Here is a 25214-nt window from a genome sequence, read left to right as displayed (position 1 = left end):
ATAGTTTAGGTGTATTTGTTTTAGACTATAGTTTAGGTGTATTTGTTTTAGACTATAGTTTAGGTGGATTAGTTTTGATAGACTACGGTAGACTATAGTTTAGGTGGATTAGTTTTGATAGACTACGGTAGACTATAGTTTAGGTGGATTAGTTTTGATAGACTATAGTAGACTATAGTTTAGGTGTATTTGTTTTAGACTATAGTGTAGGTGGATTAGTTTTGATAGACTACGGTAGACTATAGTTTAGGTGTATTTGTTTTAGACTATAGTTTAGGTGGATTCGTTTTGATAGTCTACAGTAGACTATAGTTTAGGTGTATTTGTTTTAGACTATTGTTTCGGTGGATTAGTTTTGATAGTCTACAGTAGACTACTGTACGGATACACTTGACACTTGTATGTCGTAGAGGAGACCAATATCTGTGTTGTTATTAAGCTATATAAAAGTGTGGTTGTTGATGCAGTAACAGTAACAGTAATTCATATTCTCTTTGGCTTCAGCCTTGGAACGAGGGCGAGAGGGAGGATGATTTTGGGCGAGAGGGAGGATGATTTTGGGCGAGAGGGAGGATGATTCTTGGGCGAGAGGGAGGATGATTCTGGGCGAGAGGGAGGATGATTCTGGGCGAGAGGGAGGATGATTTTGATACCTGCCACTGGTCCTCATTGACTCGACTGCCCCTGCATGGAGAGAAGGAGAACTGCACGGTTTGTAGTGAACGTATCTAAATCACGAGGCTAATTTGAATATCCTGTTTCGCAGGAAAATGATCCGCGACAAAATGAAGATCTGACGTCTGTATGTATAATGTCCAGCTCTACACGAGATTCTCCTGTAGGAGTTAGTGATGGGGGGCGGGGGGGGGGTTCACTTGAGGCCGCTTTGTGTTCATTTACAATCAGCTTCCTCTTCTCTTCCTGTACCCTACAATGCTCATTGTGACATCATATCCTCTTTCCTCCCTTTCCTGCCTCTTGTGTTTCTGTCAAAATGGTCCACAGAAAAGGGAGCCAACCCGCTGGGCGCAGATGTCAGTTCAACGTCTAGTTTTGATGTACATTTGATTGAGTTGTCCACTAACGTGAATTCAATAGTATGTTTCAACCTGAAGTCAGTTGATTTAGGTTAAAAGGTGAGAGCGAAAAAAAGACAAACATTCCCCAGATTCGATTATGTTGATGACTTTCTGCTAATCCAATCAGTTTTCCACGTTAATTCAACGTCATCACAATTTAGATTTTTTTGTCGTTGTTGAAATGACGTAGAAGCAATGTAGATTCAACCAGTTTGTGTCCAGTTGGAAAGGCTTGTTTCTGTACAGGGCCAAAATCGGATTATTGACTTGTCATTTTAGGATCCAGGTGGTTGTGATGTCATATCCTGTCTGTCTCTCTCTCTCTCTCTCCCCAGTCGGTGCTGTTGCTAGGCGGAATAGCGTTGGTGTGTCTGGCTCTGGACCTCCTCTTCCTCCTCTTCTACTCTTTCTGGCTGTGCTGCCGACGCCGCAAGAACCATGACGACACACACTCTCACTCACACACACACCAGCCCCCCAACCCTGACTGCTGCTGTACCGCCTGGTGTGTCATCATTGCCACGCTCGTTTGCAGGTTAGTGGTAACACACACACACACGCAGGGCTACACGGATACACACACGGATGCACACACACACACACACACACACACACACACACACACACACACACACACACACACACACACACACACACACACACACACACACACACACACACACACACACACACAGGGAGGAAGATTAGACACTGAGTGTACAGAACATTAAGAACACCTGGTCTTTCCATGACAGACTAACCAGGTGAATCCAGGTTGACCTCTGTGATGACATGATATAGTATATAAGGACATAGTTCTACCAGTCTGCTGTAGATCAGCTCTATGATGACATTATATTGTATCCTCTATAAGGACATAGTTCATCTCTATGATGACATTATATAGTATCCTCTATAAGGACATAGTTCTACCAGTCTGTTGTAGATCAGCTCTATGATGACATTATATAGTATCCTCTATAAGGACATAGTTCTACCAGTCTGTTGTAGATCAGCTCTATGATGACATTATATAGTATCCTCTATAAGGACATAGTTATACCAGTCTGCTGTAGATCAGCTCTATGATGACATTATATTGTATCCTCTATAAGGACATAGTTCATCTCTATGATGACATTATATAGTATCCTCTATAAGGACATAGTTCTACCAGTCTGTTGTAGATCAGCTCTATGATGACATTATATAGTATCCTCTATAAGGACATAGTTCTACCAGTCTGTTGTAGATCAGCTCTATGATGACATTATATAGTATCCTCTATAAGGACATAGTTCTACCAGTCTGTTGTAGATCAGCTCTATGATGACATTATATAGTATCCTCTATAAAGACATAGTTCTACCAGTCTGTTGTAGATCAGCTCTATGATGACATTATATAGTATCCTCTATAAGGACATAGTTCTACCAGTCTGTTGTAGATAGTTCATCTCTATGAGGGAGAAGATGATCCAACTATAATGGTTCCTCTCCTCTTCCTGGATTATTCACACATCTGATTGGTTGTTCTATTGCTGAAAGACTTCTGTTCTTAATTGGTTTCCCATTGTTGATGACGTCAGAAGCAAACCTTCGATTGGTTTCTGTATTTATTGTTGATGACTTAAGTCTCCAAAATGGTGTCCTATCCCCTATATAGTGCACTGCTTTTGACTGGAGTGAAGGCACTATATAGGGAATAGGGTGCCATTTGTGATGCAGCATTCGATTTGATCTCTTTCCTCTCAGGCTGTAGCTAATCCTTCAACGGCCTTGTGTGTGTGTGTGTGTGTGTGTGTGTGTGTGTGTGTGTGTGTGTGTGTGTGTGTGTGTGTGTGTGTGTGTGTGTGTGTGTGTGTGTGTGTGTGTGTGGTGTGTGTGTGTGTGTGTGTGTGTGTGTGTGTGTGTGTGTGTGTGCGTGCGTGCGTGTGTGTAGCCTACTATACTGTAGATCAATTAACTAGCTCTGTTAGACTAACCATGAGAGAGAGAGAGAGAGAGAGAGTGCTGAATATGGTAGAAGAGGACTTCAGAGAAGACTGGTGAAGTCATATCTGTTAAAGAGTCTGTCTGTGTTCTCTCGCTCCCCCTCTCTCTATCTGTTCTCTCTCTGTGTGTGTGTGTGTGTGTCTCTCTCTTTGTCTGTGTGTGTGTCTGCTTCAAAGGCCTTCTTCATCTAAACTAAAAAGCGTAAATGTATTTTTGGGGCTAAATCTGTTGAAACCTTTAAAGGCCTTGGGGGACATAGCCTGTATATAACCTGTATATAACCTGTATATAGCCTGTATATAACCTGTATATAGCCTGTATATAACCTGTATATAGCCTGTATATAACCTGTATATAACCTGTATATAACCTGTATATAGCCTGTATATAACCTGTATACAGCCTGTATATAACCTGTATATAGCCTGTATTTAACCTGTATATAACCTGTATATAGCCTGTATATAGCCTGTATATAACCTGTATATAACCTGTATATAGCCTGTATATAACCTGTATATAGCCTGTATATAACCTGTATATAGCCTGTATATAACCTGTATATAGCCTGTATATAACCTGTATATAACCTGTATATAACCTGTATATAGCCTGTATATAACCTGTATATAGCCTGTATTTAACCTGTATATAGCCTGTATATAACCTGTATATAACCTGTATATAACCTGTATATAGCCTGTATATAACCTGTATATAACCTGTATATAGCCTGTATATAGCCTGTATATAACCTGTATATAACCTGTATATAGCCTGTATATAACCTGTATATAACCTGTATATAACCTGTATATAGCCTGTATATAGCCTGTATATAGCCTGTATATAACCTGTATATAGCCTTTATATAACCTTTATATAGCCTGTATATAGCCTGTATATAACCTGTATATAGCCTGTATATAACCTGTATATAACCTGTATATAACCTGTATATAGCCTGTATATAACCTGTATATAACCTGTATATAACCTGTATATAGCCTGTATATAACCTGTATATAACCTGTATATAGCCTGTATATAGCCTGTATATAGCCTGTATATAACCTGTATATAACCTGTATATAGCCTGTATATAGCCTGTATATAGCCTGTATATAACCTTTATATAGCCTGTATATAGCCTGTATATAACCTGTATATAACCTGTATATAGCATGTACTGTACTGCAGAAATAAGGAAAGAATATTACTAATACATGTCCATGGAAATCTGGAATTTGGGAGAACTGGGAGAACTGGGAGACCTGGAAGAACTGGGGGACCTGGGGGAACTGGGGGACTTGGGGGAACTGGGGGACTTGGGAGACCTGGGGGACCTGGGGGACGTGGGAGAACTGGGGGACCTGGGGGACGTGGGAGAACTGGGGGAACTGGGGTACTTGGGGGAACTGGGGGACTTGGGAGACCTGGGGGACGTGGGAGAACTGGGGGAACTGGGAGACCTGGAAGAACTGGGGGACCTGGGAGAACTGGGGGACCTGGGGGACGTGGGAGAACTGGGGGAACTGGGGTACTTGGGGGAACTGGGGGACTTGGGAGACCTGGGGGACGTGGGAGAACTGGGGGAACTGGGAGACCTGGAAGAACTGGGGGAACTGGGAGAACTGGGGGACCTGGGGGACGTGGGAGAACTGGGGGAACTGGGAGAACTGGGGGACCTGGGGGACCTGGGAGTACTGGGGGACCTGGGAGAACTGGGGGACTTGGGAGAACTGGGGGACCTGGGGGACGTGGGAGAACTGGGGGAACTGGGAGAACTGGGGGACCTGGGAGAACTGGGGGAACTGGGAGAACTGGGGGAACTGGGAGAACTGGGGGACCTGGGGGACCTGGTAGAACTGGGGGACCTGGGAGAACTGGTAGAACTGGGGGACCTGGGAGAACTGGGGGAACTGGGAGAACTGGGGGACCTAGGGGAACTGGGGGACCTGGGAGAACTGGGGGACCTGGGGGACCTGGGAGTACTGGGGGAATTGGGGGACGTGGGAGAACTGGGGGAACTGGGAGAACTGGGAGAACTTGGGGAACTGGGAGAACTGGGGGACCTGGGAGAACTGGGGGACCTGGGGGACCTGGGAGAACTGGGGGAACTGGGAGAACTGGGAGAACTTGGGGAACTGGGAGAACTGGGGGACCTGGGAGTACTGGGGGACCTGAGAGAACTGGGGGACCTGGTAGAACTGGGGGACCTGAGAGAACTGGGGGACCTGGTAGAACTGGGGGACCTGAGAGAACTGGGGGACCTGGTAGAACTGGGGGACCTGGTAGAACTGGGGGACCTGGGAGAACTGGGGGACCTGGGAGAACTGGGGGACCTGGGAGAACTGGGGGACCTGAGAGAACTGGGGGACCTGGTAGAACTGGGGGACCTGGGAGAACTGGGAGAACTTGGGGAACTGGGAGAACTGGGCCAGTTTCATTAGCGCAGTTGGAAGCTGAATACTGCTGAACTGTTACAGTATACTGTAAGGTAATCAGTTCTGTATTTTGGGGAAAATCCCTGGAATTTCAGTGTTTATAGAACAGTTTCTACACCAAGGTCATTAACCCTGTAACCATAGTAACAGGGCCAGGAGGGGAGAGAGAGAAAAAGAGAGAGAGAATCTGCAGTGACTTGTTTAGGCTTTCTCTCTCTTTCGCTCTCTTTCTCTCTCTCTGGTAAACAAGTGTATTCTGTCTGTTCCGTGTGAAGCAGTATGATAGTGTGATACAGAGTGATGTCAGATTAGCCCAGTGTTTCTGAAATAGATTATTTAGGTCATATTGGACCCTTTGGCTGGCTGGGGTACACACACACACACACACACACACACACACACACACACACACACACACACACACACACACACACACACACACACCGTTATCGTCACACACTTCTACACTGACTTGCATCTCCCTTGGCAAACACATTTCAAACACTGCACTCTGCTTCTCTCTCTCTCTCTTTCTCTGTACCATTCTGTCTCTGGCCTAGAAAGGTTGCCATGGAGACAGCAGCAGATTTGATGCAGATGGCATATTCATGATGTAGTGGAGAGACAGGGAGCTGTGTGTGCCTGACTGGTGACTACATGGTAGCGATGTGTTTAGCAGGTTTAAATATTTGATGATTGACTGTTATAGTTGATGTTAAATATTTGATATTGAGCTCTTTCTCTCTCTATATATCTCTCTATGTCTCTCTGGCTGTATGTGTAGTTCTTCCATTATTTGTTATTGTTAGTTGGTTGTCATGGGAGTTGTTTGCCAGGGCTTTCTGGGCCGATGTAACCAATCACATGGAATCACTGTCATTGGAAGACAGGATAGATTGACTCTGTAAGTCTCTATAGGCCTATGACTGTAACTGTCCATGGGCTAACTAATTATATGTAGGGCTTGACATTAGCTTTTTAGCTTTCGGACAAGAAGGACAGATTTTTTACTTGTTCAAAAGCTTAAGTCACTTGTCCAGTCACTTGTAACACAATGTTTACATCATTGTATGATGCAAGAAACCACTTTACAAAATAAAATGCATTACTATTTTTTTTACTATAGAGAATCAGACAAAAATGTAGGCTACACTCTGCCTATAGGCTTCAATATGCAAAAAAAGCCAGTTTCAAAATACAACACTGCCCCTTTAAGGCTCTCCTAGAGGCTCTCCTAGACTAGAGGGTCTCCTAGAGGGTCTCCTAGAAGGTCTCCTAGACTAGAGGCTCTCCTAGAGGCTCTCCTAGACTAGAGGGTCTCCTAGAGGGTCTCCTAGAGGGTCTCCTAGACTAGAGGGTCTCCTAGAGGCTCTCCTAGACTAGAGGGTCTCCTAGAGGGTCTCCTAGACTAGAGGGTCTCCTAGAGGGTCTCCTAGACTAGAGGGTCTCCTAGAGGCTCTCCAAGACTAGAGGGTCTCCTAGAGGGTCCTCCTAGAGGGTCTCCTAGAGGCTCTCCAAGACTAGAGGGTCTCCTAGAGGCTCTCCTAGACTAGAGGGTCTCCTAGAGGGTTTCCTAGACTAGAGGGTCTCCTAGAGGCTCTCCAAGACTAGAGGGTCTCCTAGAGGGACTCCTAGACTAGAGGGTCTCCTAGAGGGTCTCCTAGAGGGTCTCCTAGACTAGAGGGTCTCCTAGAGGCTCTCCTAGACTAGAGGGTCTCCTAGAGGGTCTCCTAGAGGCTCTCCTAGACTAGAGGGTCTCCTAGAGGCTCTCCTAGACTAGAGGGTCTCCTAGAGGCTCTCCTAGACTAGAGGGTCTCCTAGAGGGACTCCTAGACTAGAGGGTCTCCTAGAGGGTCTCCAAGACTAGAGGGTCTCCTAGAGGCTCTCCTAGACTAGAGGGTCTCCTAGAGGGACTCCTAGACTAGAGGGTCTCCTAGAGGGACTCCTAGACTAGAGGGTCTCCTAGAGGCTCTCCTAGACTAGAGGGTCTCCTAGAGGGACTCCTAGACTAGAGGGTCTCCTAGAGGGTTTCCTAGACTAGAGGCTCTCCTAGAGGCTCTCCAAGACTAGAGGGTCTCCTAGAGGGACTCCTAGACTAGAGGGTCTCCTAGAGGGTCTCCTAGAGGGTCTCCTAGACTAGAGGGTCTCCTAGAGGCTCTCCTAGACTAGAGGGTCTCCTAGAGGGTCTCCTAGAGGCTCTCCTAGACTAGAGGGTCTCCTAGAGGCTCTCCTAGACTAGAGGGTCTCCTAGAGGGACTCCTAGACTAGAGGGTCTCCTAGAGGGTTTCCTAGACTAGAGGGTCTCCTAGAGGCTCTCCAAGACTAGAGGGTCTCCTAGAGGGACTCCTAGACTAGAGGGTCTCCTAGATGGTCTCCTAGAGGGTCTCCTAGACTAGAGGGTCTCCTAGAGGCTCTCCTAGACTAGAGGGTCTCCTAGAGTGTCTCCTAGAGGGACTCCTAGACTAGAGGCTCTCCTAGACTAGAGGGTCTCCTAGAGGGTCTCCTAGAGGGTCTCCTAGAGGGACTCCTAGACTAGAGGGTCTCCTAGAGAGTCTCCTAGAGGGTCTCCTAGAGGATCTCCTAGACTAGAGGGTCTCCTAGAGGGTCTACTAGAGGCTCTCCTAGACTAGAGGCTCTCCTAGACTAGAGGCTCTCCTAGACTAGAGGGTCTCTTAGAGGCTCTCCTAGAGAATCTCCTAGACTAGAGGGTCTCCTAGAGGGTCTCCAAGACTAGAAGGTCTCCTAGAGGGTCTCCTAGACTAGAGGGTCTCCTAGAGGGACTCCTAGACTAGAGGGTCTCCTAGAGGGTCTCCTAGAGGCTCTCCTAGACTAGAGGGTCTCCTAGAGGCTCTCCTAGACTAGAGGGACTCCTAGACTAGAGGGTCTCCTAGAGGGTCTCCTAGAGGCTCTCCTAGACTAGAGGGTCTCCTAGAGGCTCTCCTAGACTAGAGGGTCTCCTAGAGTGTCTCCTAGAGGGACTCCTAGACTAGAGGCTCTCCTAGACTAGAGGGTCTCCTAGAGGGTCTCATAGAGGGACTCCTAGACTAGAGGGTCTCCTAGAGGGTCTCCTAGAGGCTCTCCTAGACTAGAGGGTCTCCTAGAGGGTCTCCTAGAGGGTCTCCTAGAGGCTCTCCTAGACTAGAGGCTCTCCTAGACTAGAGGCTCTCCTAGACTAGAGGCCCCGCTGGGGCTCTTAGAGGCTCTCCTAGAGAATCTCCTAGACTAGATTGCCTCCTAGAGGGTCTCCTAGAGGCTCTCCTAGACTAGAGGGTCTCCTAGAGGGTCTCCAAGAGGCTCTACTAGACTAGAGGGTCTCCTAGAGGGTCTCCTAGAGGCTCTCCTAGACTAGAGGGTCTCCTAGAGGGTCTCCTAGAGGCTCTCCTAGACTAGAGGGTCTCCTAGAGGGTCTCCTAGAGGCTCTCCTAGACTAGAGGCTCTCCTAGACTAGAGGTTCTCCTAGACTAGAGGGTCTCCTAGAGGCTCTCCTAGAGGGTCTCCAAGACTAGAGGGTGCTCCTAGAGGCTCTCCTAGACTAGAGGGTCTCCTAGAGGGTCTCCTAGAGGCTCTCCTAGACTAGAGGCTCTCCTAGACTAGAGGGTCTCCTAGACTAGAGGCTCTCCTAGACTAGAGGGTCTCCTAGACTAGAGAGTCTCTTAGAGGCTCTCCTAGAGAATCTCCTAGACTAGAGGGTCTCCTAGAGGGTCTCCTAGAGGGTCTCCTAGACGGGCTCTCCTAGACTAGAGGGTCTCCTAGAGGGTCTCCTTGAGGGTCTCCTAGAGGGTCTCCTAGAGGCTCTCCTAGACTAGAGGGTCTCCTAGAGGGTCTCCTAGAGGCTCTCCTAGAGAATCTCCTAGACTAGAGGCTCTCCTAGAGGGTCTCCAAGACTAGAGGGTCTCCTAGAGGGTCTCCTAGACTAGAGGGTCTCCTAGAGGGTCTCCAAGACTAGAGGGTCTCCTAGAGGGACTCCAAGACTAGAGGGTCTCCTAGAGGGTCTCCTAGACTAGAGGGTCTCCTAGAGGGCTCCAGACGGGGTCTCCTAGAGGGACTCCTAGACTAGAGGGTCTCCTAGAGGGTTTCCTAGACTAGAGGGTCTCCTAGAGGGTCTCCTAGACTAGAGGGTCTCCTAGAGGGTCTCCTAGACTAGAGGGTCTCCTAGACTAAAGGCTCTCCTAGAGGGTCTCCTGGAGGATGGTTTGTCACCCTTGGTAGCATATAATATATTGCAACATTACAGTTACAACCAAATACTTTTCATGTCTTTATAAAATAATAACAGGGTTTGAAACTAAGGATGCCCTGTCATCCCTGGGATGATAAAAACATGTCTGTGGTTGAAATCAGACTCCGGGACAGTTCTGGGATGACAGATCCAAAATGCAGACAACCACTGCACATTCAAAAATAAAACAATAAGCAATGAGGCTGATGCAACAGATCAGACCGTTTTAGCTTGAAATGTTGATAATGCTGTTTTTAATGCATCAACTAGTATGGGTTACTAATATAACTAGGATTATCATCAACTAGAATGGGTTACTAATATAACTAGGATTATCATCAACTAGCATGGGTTACTAATATGACTAGGATTATCAACAACTAGCATGGTTTACTAATGTAACTAGGATTATCAACAACTAGCATGGGTTACTAGTATAACTAGGATTATCATCAACTAGCATGGGTTACTAATATATAACTAGGATTATCATCAACTAGCATGGGTTACTAATATGACTAGGATTATCATCAACTAGCATGGGTTACTAATTTAACTAGGATTATCAACAACTAGCATGGGTTACTAATATAACTAGGATTATCAACAACTAGCATGGGTTACTAATATAACAAGGATTATCAACAACTAGCATGGGTTACTAATATAACTAGGATTATCAACAACTAGCATGGGTTACTAATATAACTAGGATTATCATCAACTAGCATGGGTTACTAATATAACTAGGATTATCATCAACTAGCATGGGTTACTAATATAACTAGGATTATCAACAACTAGCATGGGTTACTAATATAACTAGGATTATCATCAACTAGCATGGGTTGCTAATATAACTAGGATTATCAACAACTAGCATGGGTTACTAATATAACTAGGATTATCAACAACTAGCAATGGTTACTAATATAACTAGGATTATCATCAACTAGCATGGGTTACTAATATAACTAGGATTATCATCAACTAGCATGGGTTACTAATATAACTAGGATTATCTCATCAACTAGCATGGGTTACTAATATAACTAGGATTATCAACAACTAGCATGGGTTACTAATATAAATAGGATTATCAACAACTACCATGGGTTACTAACATAACTAGGATTATCATCAACTAGCATGGGTTACTAATATAACTAGGAGTATCATCAACTAGAATGGGTTACTAATATAACTAGGATTATCAACAACTAGCATGGGTTACTAATATAACTAGGATTATCATCAACTAGTATGGGTTACTAATATAACTAGTATTATCAACAACTTGCATAGGTTACTAATATAACTAGGATTATCAACAACTAGCATGGGTTACTAATATAACTAGGATTAACAACAACTAGCATGGGTTACTAATATAACTAGGTTTATCAACAACTAGCACGGGTTACTAATATAACTAGGATTATCATCAACTAGCATGGGTTACTAATATAACTAGGATTATCATCAACTAGCATGGGTTACTATTATAACTAGGATTATCTCATCAACTAGCATGGGTTACTAATATAACTAGGATTATCAACAACTAGCATGGGTTACTAATAAAACTAGATTTATCATCAACTAGCATGGGTTACTAATATAACGAGGATTATCAGCAACTAGCATGGGTTACTAATATAACTAGGATTATCATCAACTAGCATGGGTTACTAATATAACTAAGATTATCAACAACTAGCATGGGTTACTAATATGACTAGGATTATCAACAACTAGCATGGTTTACTAATGTAACTAGGATTATCAACAACTAGCATGGGTTACTAATATAACTAGGATTATCATCAACTAGCATGGGTTACTAATATAACTAGGATTATCAACAACTAGCATGGGTTACTAGTATAACTAGGATTATCATCAACTAGCATGGGTTACTAATATAACTAGGATTATCATCAACTAGCATGGGTTACTAATATGACTAGGATTATCATCAACTAGCATGGGTTACTAATTTAACTAGGATTATCAACAACTAGCATGGGTTACTAATATAACTAGGATTATCAACAACTAGCATGGGTTACTAATATAACTAGGATTATCAACAACTAGCATGGTTTACTAATATAACTAGGATTATCAACAACTAGCATGGGTTACTAATATAACTAGGATTATCATCAACTAGCATGGGTTACTAATATAACTAGGATCATCATCAACTAGCATGGGTTACTAATATAACTAGGATTATCATCAAGTAACATGGGTTACTAATATAACTAGGATTATCATCAACTAGCATGGGTTACTAATATAACTAGGATTATCAACAACTAGCATGGGTTACTAATATAACTAGGATTATCATCAACTAGCATGGGTTACTAATATAACTAGGATTATCAACAACTAGCATGGGTTACTAATATAACTAGGATTATCATCAAGTAGCATGGGTTACTAATATAACTTGGATTATCATCAACTAGCATGGGTTACTAATATAACTAGGATTATCAACAACTAGCATGTGTTACTAATATAACTAGGATTATCATCAACTAGCATGGGTTACTAATATAACTAGGATTATCATCAACTAGAATGGGTTACTAATATAACTAGGATTATCAACAACTAGCATGGGTTACTAATATAACTAGGATTATCATCAACTAGTATGGGTTACTAATATAACTAGTATTATCAACAACTAGCATGGGTTACTAATATAACTAGGATTATCATCAACTAGCATGGGTTGCTAATATAACTAGGATTATCAACATCTAGCATGGGTTACTAATATAACTAGGATTATCAACAACTAGCAATGGTTACTAATATAACTAGGATTATCATCAACTAGCATGGGTTACTAATATAACTAGGATTATCATCAACTAGCATGGGTTACTAATATAACTAGGATTATCTCATCAACTAGCATGGGTTACTAATATAACTAGGATTATCAACAACTAGCATGGGTTACTAATATAACTAGGATTATCAACAACTAGCATGGGTTACTAATATAACTAGGATTATCATCAACTAGCATGGGTTACTAATATAACTAGGATTATCATCAACTAGCATGGGTTACTAATATAACTAGGATTATCATCAAGTAACATGGGTTACTAATATAACTAGGATTATCATCAACTAGCATGGGTTACTAATATAACTAGGATTATCAACAACTAGCATGGGTTACTAATATAACTAGGATTATCATCAACTAGCATGGGTTACTAATATAACTAGGATTATCAACAACTAGCATGGGTTACTAATATAACTAGGATTATCAACAACTAGCATGGGTTACTAATATAACTAGGATTATCATCAACTAGCATGGGTTACTAATATAACTAGGATTATCAACAACTAGCATGGGTTACTAATATAACTAGGATTATCATCAAGTAGCATGGGTTACTAATATAACTTGGATTATCATCAACTAGCATGGGTTACTAATATAACTAGGATTATCAACAACTAGCATGTGTTACTAATATAACTAGGATTATCATCAACTAGCATGGGTTACTAATATAACTAGGATTATCATCAACTAGAATGGGTTACTAATATAACTAGGATTATCAACAACTAGCATGGGTTACTAATATAACTAGGATTATCATCAACTAATATGGGTTACTAATATAACTAGTATTATCAACAACTAGCATGGGTTACTAATATAACTAGGATTATCATCAACTAGCATGGGTTGCTAATATAACTAGGATTATCAACATCTAGCATGGGTTACTAATATAACTAGGATTATCAACAACTAGCAATGGTTACTAATATAACTAGGATTATCATCAACTAGCATGGGTTACTAATATAACTAGGATTATCATCAACTAGCATGGGTTACTAATATAACTAGGATTATCTCATCAACTAGCATGGGTTACTAATATAACTAGGATTATCAACAACTAGCATGGGTTACTAATATAACTAGGATTATCAACAACTAGCATGGGTTACTAATATAACTAGGATTATCATCAACTAGCATGGGTTACTAATATAACTAGGATTATCATCAACTAGCATGGGTTACTAATATAACTAGGATTATCATCAAGTAACATGGGTTACTAATATAACTAGGATTATCATCAACTAGCATGGGTTACTAATATAACTAGGATTATCAACAACTAGCATGGGTTACTAATATAACTAGGATTATCATCAACTAGCATGGGTTACTAATATAACTAGGATTATCAACAACTAGCATGGGTTACTAATATAACTAGGATTATCATCAAGTAGCATGGGTTACTAATATAACTTGGATTATCATAAACTAGCATGGGTTACTAATATAACTAGGATTATCAACAACTAGCATGTGTTACTAATATAACTAGGATTATCATCAACTAGCATGGGTTACTAATATAACTAGGATTATAATCAACTAGAATGGGTTACTAATATAACTAGGATTATCAACAACTAGCATGGGTTACTAATATAACTAGGATTATCATCAACTAGTATGGGTTACTAATATAACTAGTATTATCAACAACTAGCATGGGTTACTAATATAACTAGGATTATCATCAACTAGCATGGGTTGCTAATATAACTAGGATTATCAACAACTAGCATGGGTTACTAATATAACTAGGATTATCAACAACTAGCAATGGTTACTAATATAACTAGGATTATCATCAACTAGCATGGGTTACTAATATAACTAGGATTATCATCAACTAGCATGGGTTGCTAATATAACTAGGATTATCAACAACTAGCATGGGTTACTAATATAACTAGGATTATCAACAACTAGCAATGGTTACTAATATAACTAGGATTATCATCAACTAGCATGGGTTACTAATATAACTAGGATTATCATCAACTAGCATGGGTTACTAATATAACTAGGATTATCTCATCAACTAGCATGGGTTACTAATATAACTAGAATTATCAACAACTAGCATGGGTTACTAATATAAATCGGATTATCAACAACTACCATGGGTTACTAACATAACTAGGATTATCATCAACTAGCATGGGTTACTAATATAACTAGGATTATCTCATCAGCTAGCATGGGTTACTAATATAACTAGGATTATCATCAACTACCATGGGTTACTAATATAACTAGGATTGTCAACAACTAGCATGGGTTACTAATATAACTAGGATTATCATCAACTAGTATGGGTTACTAATATAACTAGGATTATCAACAACTAGCATGGGTTACTAATATAACTAGGATTATCAACAACTAGCATGGGTTACTAATATAACTAGGATTATCATCAACTAGCATGGGTTACTAATATAACTAGGAGTATCATCAACTAGAATGGGTTACTAATATAACTAGGATTATCAACAACTAGCATGGGTTACTAATATAACTAGGATTATCATCAACTAGTATGGGTTACTAATATAACTAGTATTATCAACAACTTGCATGGGTTACTAATATAACTAGGATTATCAACAACTAGCATGGTTTACTAATATAACTAGGATTAACAACAACTAGCATGGGTTACTAATATAACTAGGTTTATCAACAACTAGCACGGGTTACTAATATAACTAGGATTATCATCAACTATCATGGGTTACTAATATAACTAGGATTATCATCAACTAGCATGGGTTACTATTATAACTAATCTCATCAACTAGCATGGGTTACTAATATAACTAGGATTATCAACAACTAGCATGGGTTACTAATATAACTAGGATTATCATCAACTAGCATGGGTTACTAATATAACTAGGATTATCAGCAACTAGCATGGGTTACTAATATAACTAGGATTATCATCAACTAGCATGGGTTACTAATATAACTAAGATTATCAACAACTAGCATGGGTTACTAATATGACTAGGATTATCAACAACTAGCATGGTTTACTAATGTAACTAGGATTATCAACAACTAGCATGGGTTACTAATATAAGTAGGATTATCAACAACTGGCATGGGTTACTAATATAACTAGGATTATCATCAACTAGCATGGGTTACTAATATAACTAGGATTATCAACAACTAGCATGGGTTACTAGTATAACTAGGATTATCATCAACTAGCATGGGTTACTAATATAACTAGGATTATCATCAACTAGCATGGATTACTAATATGACTAGGATTATCATCAACTAGCATGGGTTACTAATTTAACTAGGATTATCAACAACTAGCATGGGTTACTAATATAACTAGGATTATCAACAACTAGCATGGGTTACTAATATAACTAGGATTATCAACAACTAGCATGGGTTACTAATATAACTAGGATTATCAACAACTAGCATGGGTTACTAATATAACTAGGATTATCATCAACTAGCATGGGTTACTAATATAACTAGGATTATCATCAACTAGCATGGGTTACTAATATAACTAGGATTATCATCAAGTAACATGGGTTACTAATATAACTAGGATTATCATCAACTAGCATGGGTTACTAATATAACTAGGATTATCAACAACTAGCATGGGTTACTAATATAACTAGGATTATCATCAAGTAGCATGGGTTACTAATATAACTTGGATTATCATCAACTAGCATGGGTTACTAATATAACTAGGATTATCAACAACTAGCATGTGTTACTAATATAACTAGGATTATCATCAACTAGCATGGGTTACTAATATAACTAGTATTATCAACAACTAGCATGGGTTACTAATATAACTACGATTATCATCAACTAGCATGGGTTGCTAATATAACTAGGATTATCAACAACTAGCATGGGTTACTAATATAACTAGGATTATCAACAACTAGCAATGGTTACTAATATAACTAGGATTATCATCAACTAGCATGGGTTACTAATATAACTAGGATTATCATCAACTAGCATGGGTTACTAATATAACTAGGATTATCTCATCAACTAGCATGGGTTACTAATATAACTAGGATTATCAACAACTAGCATGGGTTACTAATATAACTAGGATTATCAACAACTAGCATGGGTTACTAATATAACTAGGATTATCATCAACTAGCATGGGTTACTAATATAACTAGGATTATCATCAACTAGCATGGGTTACTAATATAACTAGGATTATCATCAAGTAACATGGGTTACTAATATAACTAGGATTATCATCAACTAGCATGGGTTACTAATATAACTAGGATTATCAACAACTAGCATGGGTTACTAATATAACTAGGATTATCATCAACTAGCATGGGTTACTAATATAACTAGGATTATCAACAACTAGCATGGGTTACTAATATAACTAGGATTATCATCAAGTAGCATGGGTTACTAATATAACTTGGATTATCATCAACTAGCATGGGTTACTAATATAACTAGGATTATCAACAACTAGCATGTGTTACTAATATAACTAGGATTATCATCAACTAGCATGGGTTACTAATATAACTAGGATTATCATCAACTAGCATGGGTTACTAATATAACTAGGATTATCATCAACTAGCATGGGTTACTAATATAACTAGGATTATCATCAAGTAACATGGGTTACTAATATAACTAGGATTATCATCAACTAGCATGGGTTACTAATATAACTAGGATTATCAACAACTAGCATGGGTTACTAATATAACTAGGATTATCATCAACTAGCATGGGTTACTAATATAACTAGGATTATCAACAACTAGCATGGGTTACTAATATAACTAGGATTATCATCAAGTAGCATGGGTTACTAATATAACTTGGATTATCATCAACTAGCATGGGTTACTAATATAACTAGGATTATCAACAACTAGCATGTGTTACTAATATAACTAGGATTATCATCAACTAGCATGGGTTACTAATATAACTAGGATTATCATCAACTAGAATGGGTTACTAATATAACTAGGATTATCAACAACTAGCATGGGTTACTAATATAACTAGGATTATCATCAACTAGTATGGGTTACTAATATAACTAGTATTATCAACAACTAGCATGGGTTACTAATATAACTAGGATTATCATCAACTAGCATGGGTTGCTAATATAACTAGGATTATCAACAACTAGCATGGGTTACTAATATAACTAGGATTATCAACAACTAGCAATGGTTACTAATATAACTAGGATTATCATCAACTAGCATGGGTTACTAATATAACTAGGATTATCATCAACTAGCATGGGTTACTAATATAACTAGGATTATCTCATCAACTAGCATGGGTTACTAATATAACTAGGATTATCAACAACTAGCATGGGTTACTAATATAACTAGGATTATCAACAACTAGCATGGGTTACTAATATAACTAGGATTATCATCAACTAGCATGGGTTACTAATATAACTAGGATTATCTCATCAACTAGCATGGGTTACTAATATAACTAGGATTATCTCATCAACTAGCATGGGTTACTAATATAACTAGGATTATCATCAAGTAGCATGGGTTACTAATATAACTTGGATTATCATCAACTAGCATGGGTTACTAATATAACTAGGATTATCAACAACTAGCATGGGTTACTAATATAACTAGGATTATCATCAACTAGCATGGGTTACTAATATAACTAGGATTATCAACAACTAGCATGGGTTACTAATATAACTAGGATTATCATCAACTAGCATGGGTTACTAATATAACTAGGATTATCATCAACTAGCATGGGTTACTAATATAACTAGGATTGATACCTTTGGCTGCTGGACCACAAAATAACTTTGATTTGAAAATCTATAGAACATGAGAAAATGCTGGTTTCCATGGCAGTGTTTCTGAAATCATTCCTTCAAAATGGTTATGGTCGTATTTTTGCTAGGCTGCTTTAAAACAAGGTAAGACACGTCCAGGTTTTAAACAATTACGTTTATGGTTAAATAGTTTCAAAATGCTGACCGCCTCCGCTCAGATTCAAGGTGAGTGATGTGTGGTGCTCAACAGGCCCTGTCCTTCACTCTGTGGTCTTCTGAGCATTTGATCTGAATGAACCGAGCCTTGAGCGTGTCGACAGAATCAAGCCTTTAGACGTTCATGTGAATTATCCTTCATTATATATGTCAAACATGGCTGGCGTTTAGCCTGTATTTATGTCATTAAAGTCCCATTAATGTTTGGCTCCGTTTTCTGGCGCCTCATCAGCGTTGGGTTGGACATGAGGCTGTAGGCATATCATCTGCACTTTGACATTTTATTTATGTACATGGAAAAAAATATTTGAATATTATTCCAATTTTGGCCTCTAATCCAATTTTGATCAGACGAATTGTTTGATATTGTGATTTATTTTCTGTTTCCTTAAAAATCCTTCTTTAAAAAAATTATTCGGGATCAGTGTCCCTTCCACGGGACGGTTGAGCTAACGTAGGCTAATGCGATTAGCATGAGGTTATAAGTAACAAGAACGTTTCCCAGGACACAGACATATCTGATATTGGCAGAAAGCTTAAATTCTTGTTAATCTAACTGCACTGTCCAATTTACAGTAGCTATTACAGTGAAAGAATACCATGCTATTGTTTGAGGAGAGTGCATAATTTTGAACATGAAAAGTTATTAATAAACAATTTAGGCACATTTGGGCAGTCTTGAAACAAAATGTGGAACATAATTGTAATGGTTCATTGGATCAGTCTAAAACTTTGCATAAACACTGATGCCATCTAGTTGCCAAAATATAAATTGCACCTGGGCTGGAATAATACATTATGGCCTTTCTCTTGCATTTCAAAGATGATGGTACAAATAAAATACAAAATAACTTATTTTCTTTGTATTAATTTCTACCAGATCTATTGTGTTATATTCTACTACATTCCTTTCACATTTCCACAAACTTCAATGTGTTTCCTTTCAAATGGTACCAAGAATATGCATATCTTGCTTCAGGTCCTGAGCTACAGGAAGTTAGATTTGGGTCATTTTAGGCGAAAATTTAAAAAAAGGGTCCGATCCTTAAGAGGTTGTCTCCTCCCCTTCATCTACACTGATTGAAGTGGATTTAACAGGTGACATCAATAAGGGATCATAGCTTTCACCTGGATTCAGTCTGTCATGTTCCTAGTGTTTTATACGCTCAGTGTAAACATGTACACACACACTACGTACACTTACATACACACTCCTCTGTCACTGTTTCTGAGGCAGCAGTGGCACTGACCTCACGGAGTGAGAGAACACGCTTTTACCTATAACCTTCTCTCTCACACTCGCTCTCTCGCTCTCACTCTCTCTTCATTTATCTCTCTCTCCCCATCTCTCCCTCTCTAAGCGGATGGAGGACGTCATTAAGTCCTCTGATAGAAGAAGGCATTAGGACAGTGAGAATAAACGGAGTGAGAGAGAGCTTAAGAGAGAAAGAGAGAGGGAGAGAATTTGTTTGATTCTCCCTCCCCCTTCCTTCCATTGTCTAGCATACACATCCCTCCCTCCCTCCCTCCCTCCCTCCCTCCCTCCCTCCCTCCCTCCCTCCCTCCCTCTCTGTGGTATAACAATAGGAGGTCCATCATAGAACTCTGATTTAACCACAGAGCTCTTTTAATGGGTGGACACACACACACACACACACACACACACACACAGACACACACACACACACACACACACACAGACACACACACACACACACACACACACACACACACACACACACACACACACACACACACACACACACACACACACACACACACACACACACACACACACACACACACACACAGAGAGAGAGAGAGAGTTTGACAGTGTAGTTAATGGAGTAGAATGAAGGGCTATAATGATGGTTATAAGAAGACAAAATTACAGACAGAGACAAACAGAGGACTGGTTAGTGAGGATGATCACCCTCTCTCTGATGTGTGTGATCACCCTCTCTCTGATGTGTGTGATCACCCTCTCTCTGATGTGTGTGTGATCACCCTCTCTCTGATGTGTGTGTGATCACCCTCTCTCTGATGTGTGTGATCACCCTCTCTCTGATGTGTGTGTGATCACCCTCTCTCTGATGTGTGTGATCCCCCTCTCTCTGATGTGTGTGATCACCCTCTCTCTGATGTGTGTGTGATCACCCTCTCTCTGATGTGTGTGATCCCCCTCTCTCTGATGTGTGTGTGATCCCCCTCTCTCTGATGTGTGTGATCCCCCTCTCTCTGATGTGTGTGTGATCCCCCTCTCTCTGATGTGTGTGTGATCCCCCTCTCTCTGATGTGTGTGATCCCCCTCTCTCTGATGTGTGTGTGATCACCCTCTCTCTGATGTGTGTGATCCCCCTCTCTCTGATGTGTGTGTGATCACCCTCTCTCTGATGTGTGTGTGATCACCCTCTCTCTGATGTGTGTGATCCCCCTCTCTCTGATGTGTGTGTGATCCCCCTCTCTCTGATGTGTGTGTGATCCCCCTCTCTCTGATGTGTGTGTGTGTGATCACCGACAGGTAGCCTAGTGGTTACAGCGTTGGGCCAGTAACCGAAAGGTTGCTGGATTGAATCCCCGAAGACGTGGATGTTGATTAAGCCAGCCCCCCCCCCCCCTGATTCAGAGGTTGGGTTAAATGTAGAACACACATTTCAGTTGAATACATTCAGTTGTACAACTGACTAGGTATCCCTCCCTCCCACTGGTGTGTGTGTGTGTGTGTGTGTGTGTGTGTGTGTGTGTGTGTGTGCCATGTGAGTGAGGCTGTTGTTTAGAGAGAGGGGGGAAAAGGGGGGCAGCGTGAGAAAAGAGGGGCACGGGATGGAGGGAGAGAAGTGTGTGTGTGTGTTTGCCGGAGCCAGAGCTGCAGAGTAATCACATTTTGTGTGGTCTGGCGACCCGGCCATTGTCCAGCCACAGTGTGATTCTTGGTAGTCCTATAGCCGTAGGGAGAGGTTGGGGCTCTGTCTGTCTGTCTGTCTACTCCACACTGTCTCCTGCTGGTGAGTGATAGAACAGCAAACACACACACAGAGGCTGGACTGTGTGTGTGTGTGTGTGTGTGTGTGTGTGTGTGTGTGTGTGTGTGTGTGTGTGTGTGTGTGTGTGTGTGTGTGTGTGTGTGTGTGTGTGTGTGTGTGTGTGTGTGTGTGTGGGTGGGAGTGTGTGTGTGTGTGTGTGATATTGGCCAATGTGATAACACTTCCTGTGATATCGGCCAATGAGATAACACTTCCTGTTTCCTGTCTTTTCTGCAGTGCCGGCATTGCCGTGGGTTTCTATGGAAACGGGGAGTCATGTGACGGAGCCAACCGACTGGCGTATTCTCTACGGCACGCCAACCGCACCGTGGCAGGGGTCGACAAACTGGTGGGACAGTCACACACACACACACACACACACACACACACACACACACACACACACACACACACACACACACACACACACACACACTAACATGTATACTCCAAACATAAGCACAGAGCGCTAACGTCCCTCCACTTTCATCCTACCGCACAGAGCGCTAACATCCATCCACTTTCATCCTACCGCACAGGGCGCTAACATCCATCCACTTTCATCCTACCGCACAGGGCGCTAACATCCATCCACTTTCATCCTACTGCACAGAGCGCTAACATCCATCCACTTTCATCCTACCGCACTAAGGGCTAACATCCCTCCACTTTCATCCTACCACACTAAGGGCTAACATCCCTCCACTTTCATCCTACCACACAGAGCGCTAACATCCCTCCACTTTCATCCTACCTCTCAAGACTTTCCAGATTCCAAAACCCACTCCCAGATGTGTCTCTCTGTCTGTCTCTCTAGGTGACGGACAGTGCCCTGTCTCTGAACCAGACAGTGGAGGGAGGTCTGGTCCAGTTGGAGACGGCCTACTCTGAACAGACTGACTATGTGTCTATCGTCCAGAAGCTCCAGGGTCAGCTGGATGAACTGGTCAGACTCATGGTGGACATCCCCTTCTGGAGTAACTCTGATATCTCACTAGAAGACCTGGCCATCAAGACTGAAGCCTTTGACTGGTACAGGTGAGTTACAGCTGTATACATGTACTATACATGGTTACTATTATAGTTCTATCTGCTGGAGTAGCTGAAGACCTGCCTTCCTTTTATATATTGTCTTATTTATTCTGTTATATTATATATTTGTACCTGACTCTGTTGTATATAGTGTTATATATAGTGTTATATAGTGTTGTATATAGTGTTGTATATAGTGTTATATATAGTGTTGTATATAGTGTGTATATAGTGTTGTATATAGTGTTATATAGTGTTGTATATAGTGTTATATAGTGTTATATATAGTGTTGTATATAGTGTTATATAGTGTTATATATAGTGTTGTATATAGTGTTGTATATAGTGTTGTATATAGTGTTATATGGTGTTATATAGTGTTATATATAGTGTTGTATAGTGTTGTATAGTGTTGTATATAGTGTTATGGTGTTATATAGTGTTATATATAGTGTTATATAGTGTTGTATATAGTGTTGTATATAGTGTTATATGGTGTTATATAGTGTTATATATAGTGTTGTATAGTGTTGTATATAGTGTTATGGTGTTATATAGTGTTATATATAGTGTTATATAGTGTTGTATATAGTGTTATGGTGTTATATAGTGTTATATATAGTGATGTATATAGTGTTATATAGTGTTGTATATAGTGTTATATAGTGTTGTATATAGTTTTATATAGTGTTATATAGTGTTGTATATAGTGTTATATGGTGTTATATAGTGTTATATATAGTGTTGTATATAGTGTTATATAGTGTTGTATATAGTTTTATATAGTGTTATATAGTGTTGTATATAGTGTTATATGGTGTTATATAGTGTTATATATAGTGTTTTATATAGTGTTATATAGTGTTGTATATAGTGTTGTATATAGTGTTATATAGTATTGTATATAGTGTTATATAGTGTTATATATAGTGTTGTATATAGTGTTATATGGTGTTATATAGTGTTATATATAGTGTTATATATAGTGTTGTATATAGTGTTATACAGTGTTATATATAGTGTTGTATATAGTGTTATATGGTGTTATTATATAGTGTTGTATATAGTGTTATATAGTGTTATATGGTGTTATATGTTGTTATATAGTGTTATATATAGTGTTATATAGTGTTATATATAGTGTTGTATATACATTTACATTTACGTCATTTAGCAGACGCTCTTATCCAGAGCGACTTACAAATTGGTGCATTCACCTTATGATATCCAGTGGAACAACCACTTTACAATAGTACATCTATATCTTTTTTTTGGGGGGGGGGGGGGGGTTAGAAGGATTATACAGTGTTATATATAGTGTTGTATATAGTGTTATATGGTGTTATTATATAGTGTTGTATATAGTGTTATATAGTGTTATATAGTGTTGTATGTAGTGTTATATGGTGGTGTATATGGTGTTATATATAGTGTTTTATATGGTGTTATATGGTGTTATATAGTGTTATATGTGGCTGGTATACCTGACTCTGCTGCTGTTTGATGTTCTGATCTGTCTGCTGGTTCTGTTATATATTGTGTTATATATTGTGTTATATATTGTGTTATATATTGTGTTATATATTGTGTTATATATTGTGTTATATATTGTGTTATATATTGTGTTATATATTTACAGGTGGCTGGTATACCTGACTCTGCTGCTGTTTGATGTTCTGATCTGTCTGCTGGTTCTGTTCGGACTGATACGCAACTCTAAAGGCACTCTGATTGGGTGAGCAACACCACATGACGACCACAGAGAATGGATGGATGGATAGAGGGAAAGAGATAGGAGGTCTGAGAGAGAATTGGGAGAAGGAAAATGAGTAGATATGTGTTACTAGTTAGAGGGGATGAGAAGGGGAGAGAGGAGTTTAGGCTGGTAGAGCGAGGGATGATTAGAGGGAGAGAAAAGGCAGTGAGAAGAGGAGAGTTGTGGAGTCAGGACATGATGAGAGAAGAAAGGAAAGAGAGAGTTGAATGGTGGGAGTGAGAGAGATGATGAGATTGAAAGAGCGAGAGAGAGAGAGAGAGCGAGAGAGAGAGAGGGTAGGAGAGAGCGATAGAGCGAGAGAGAGAGAGGGTAGGAGAGAGCGAGAGAGAGAGAGAGGGTAGGAGAGCGAGAGAGCGAGTAGGAGAGAGAGAGGGTAGGAGAGAGCGAGACAGCGAGCAGGAGAGAGAGAGGGTGAGAGAGAGAGAGGGTAGGAGAGAGCGAGAGAGCGAGCAGGAGAGAGAGGGTGAGAGAGAGAGAGAGAGGGTAGGAGAGAGAGAGAGCGAGCAGGAGAGAGAGAGAGGGTAGGAGAGAGCGAACAGGAGAGAGCGAGCAGGAGAGAGAGAGAGGGTGAGAGAGAGAGAGAGAGAGTAGGAGAGAGCGAGCAGGAGAATGCGAGCAGGAGAGAGAGAGAGGGTAGGAGAGAGAGGGTAGGAGAGAGAGGGTAGGAGAGAGCG

At 40.4% G+C, this 25214-nt stretch overlaps 1 protein-coding gene across 3 annotated transcripts in view; it reads left to right on the top strand.

Moving 5' to 3' along the window:
• The window catches only part of LOC106594999 (protein tweety homolog 3), a 66668-nt gene that overhangs the window by 23432 nt on the left and 18022 nt on the right, over nucleotides 1-25214 (top strand). For all 3 annotated transcript variants that reach the window (XM_045710501.2, XM_082967432.1, XM_045710500.2), the window contains exons 2-5: nucleotides 1415-1614; nucleotides 21969-22080; nucleotides 22549-22769; nucleotides 24403-24498. In XM_045710501.2, the coding sequence (XP_045566457.1) occupies nucleotides 1415-1614; nucleotides 21969-22080; nucleotides 22549-22769; nucleotides 24403-24498 (629 nt within the window). The remainder of the gene's footprint in view (nucleotides 1-1414; nucleotides 1615-21968; nucleotides 22081-22548; nucleotides 22770-24402; nucleotides 24499-25214) is intronic.

The sequence above is a fragment of the Salmo salar genome, chromosome 02 (genome assembly GCF_965601325.2).
Source record: "Salmo salar chromosome 02, fSalSal1, whole genome shotgun sequence".
Classification (NCBI taxonomy): Eukaryota; Metazoa; Chordata; class Actinopteri; order Salmoniformes; family Salmonidae; genus Salmo; species Salmo salar.
The sequence above is the reverse complement of the archived record's forward strand: the minus strand, read 5'-3'. Positions and strand labels throughout refer to the sequence as shown.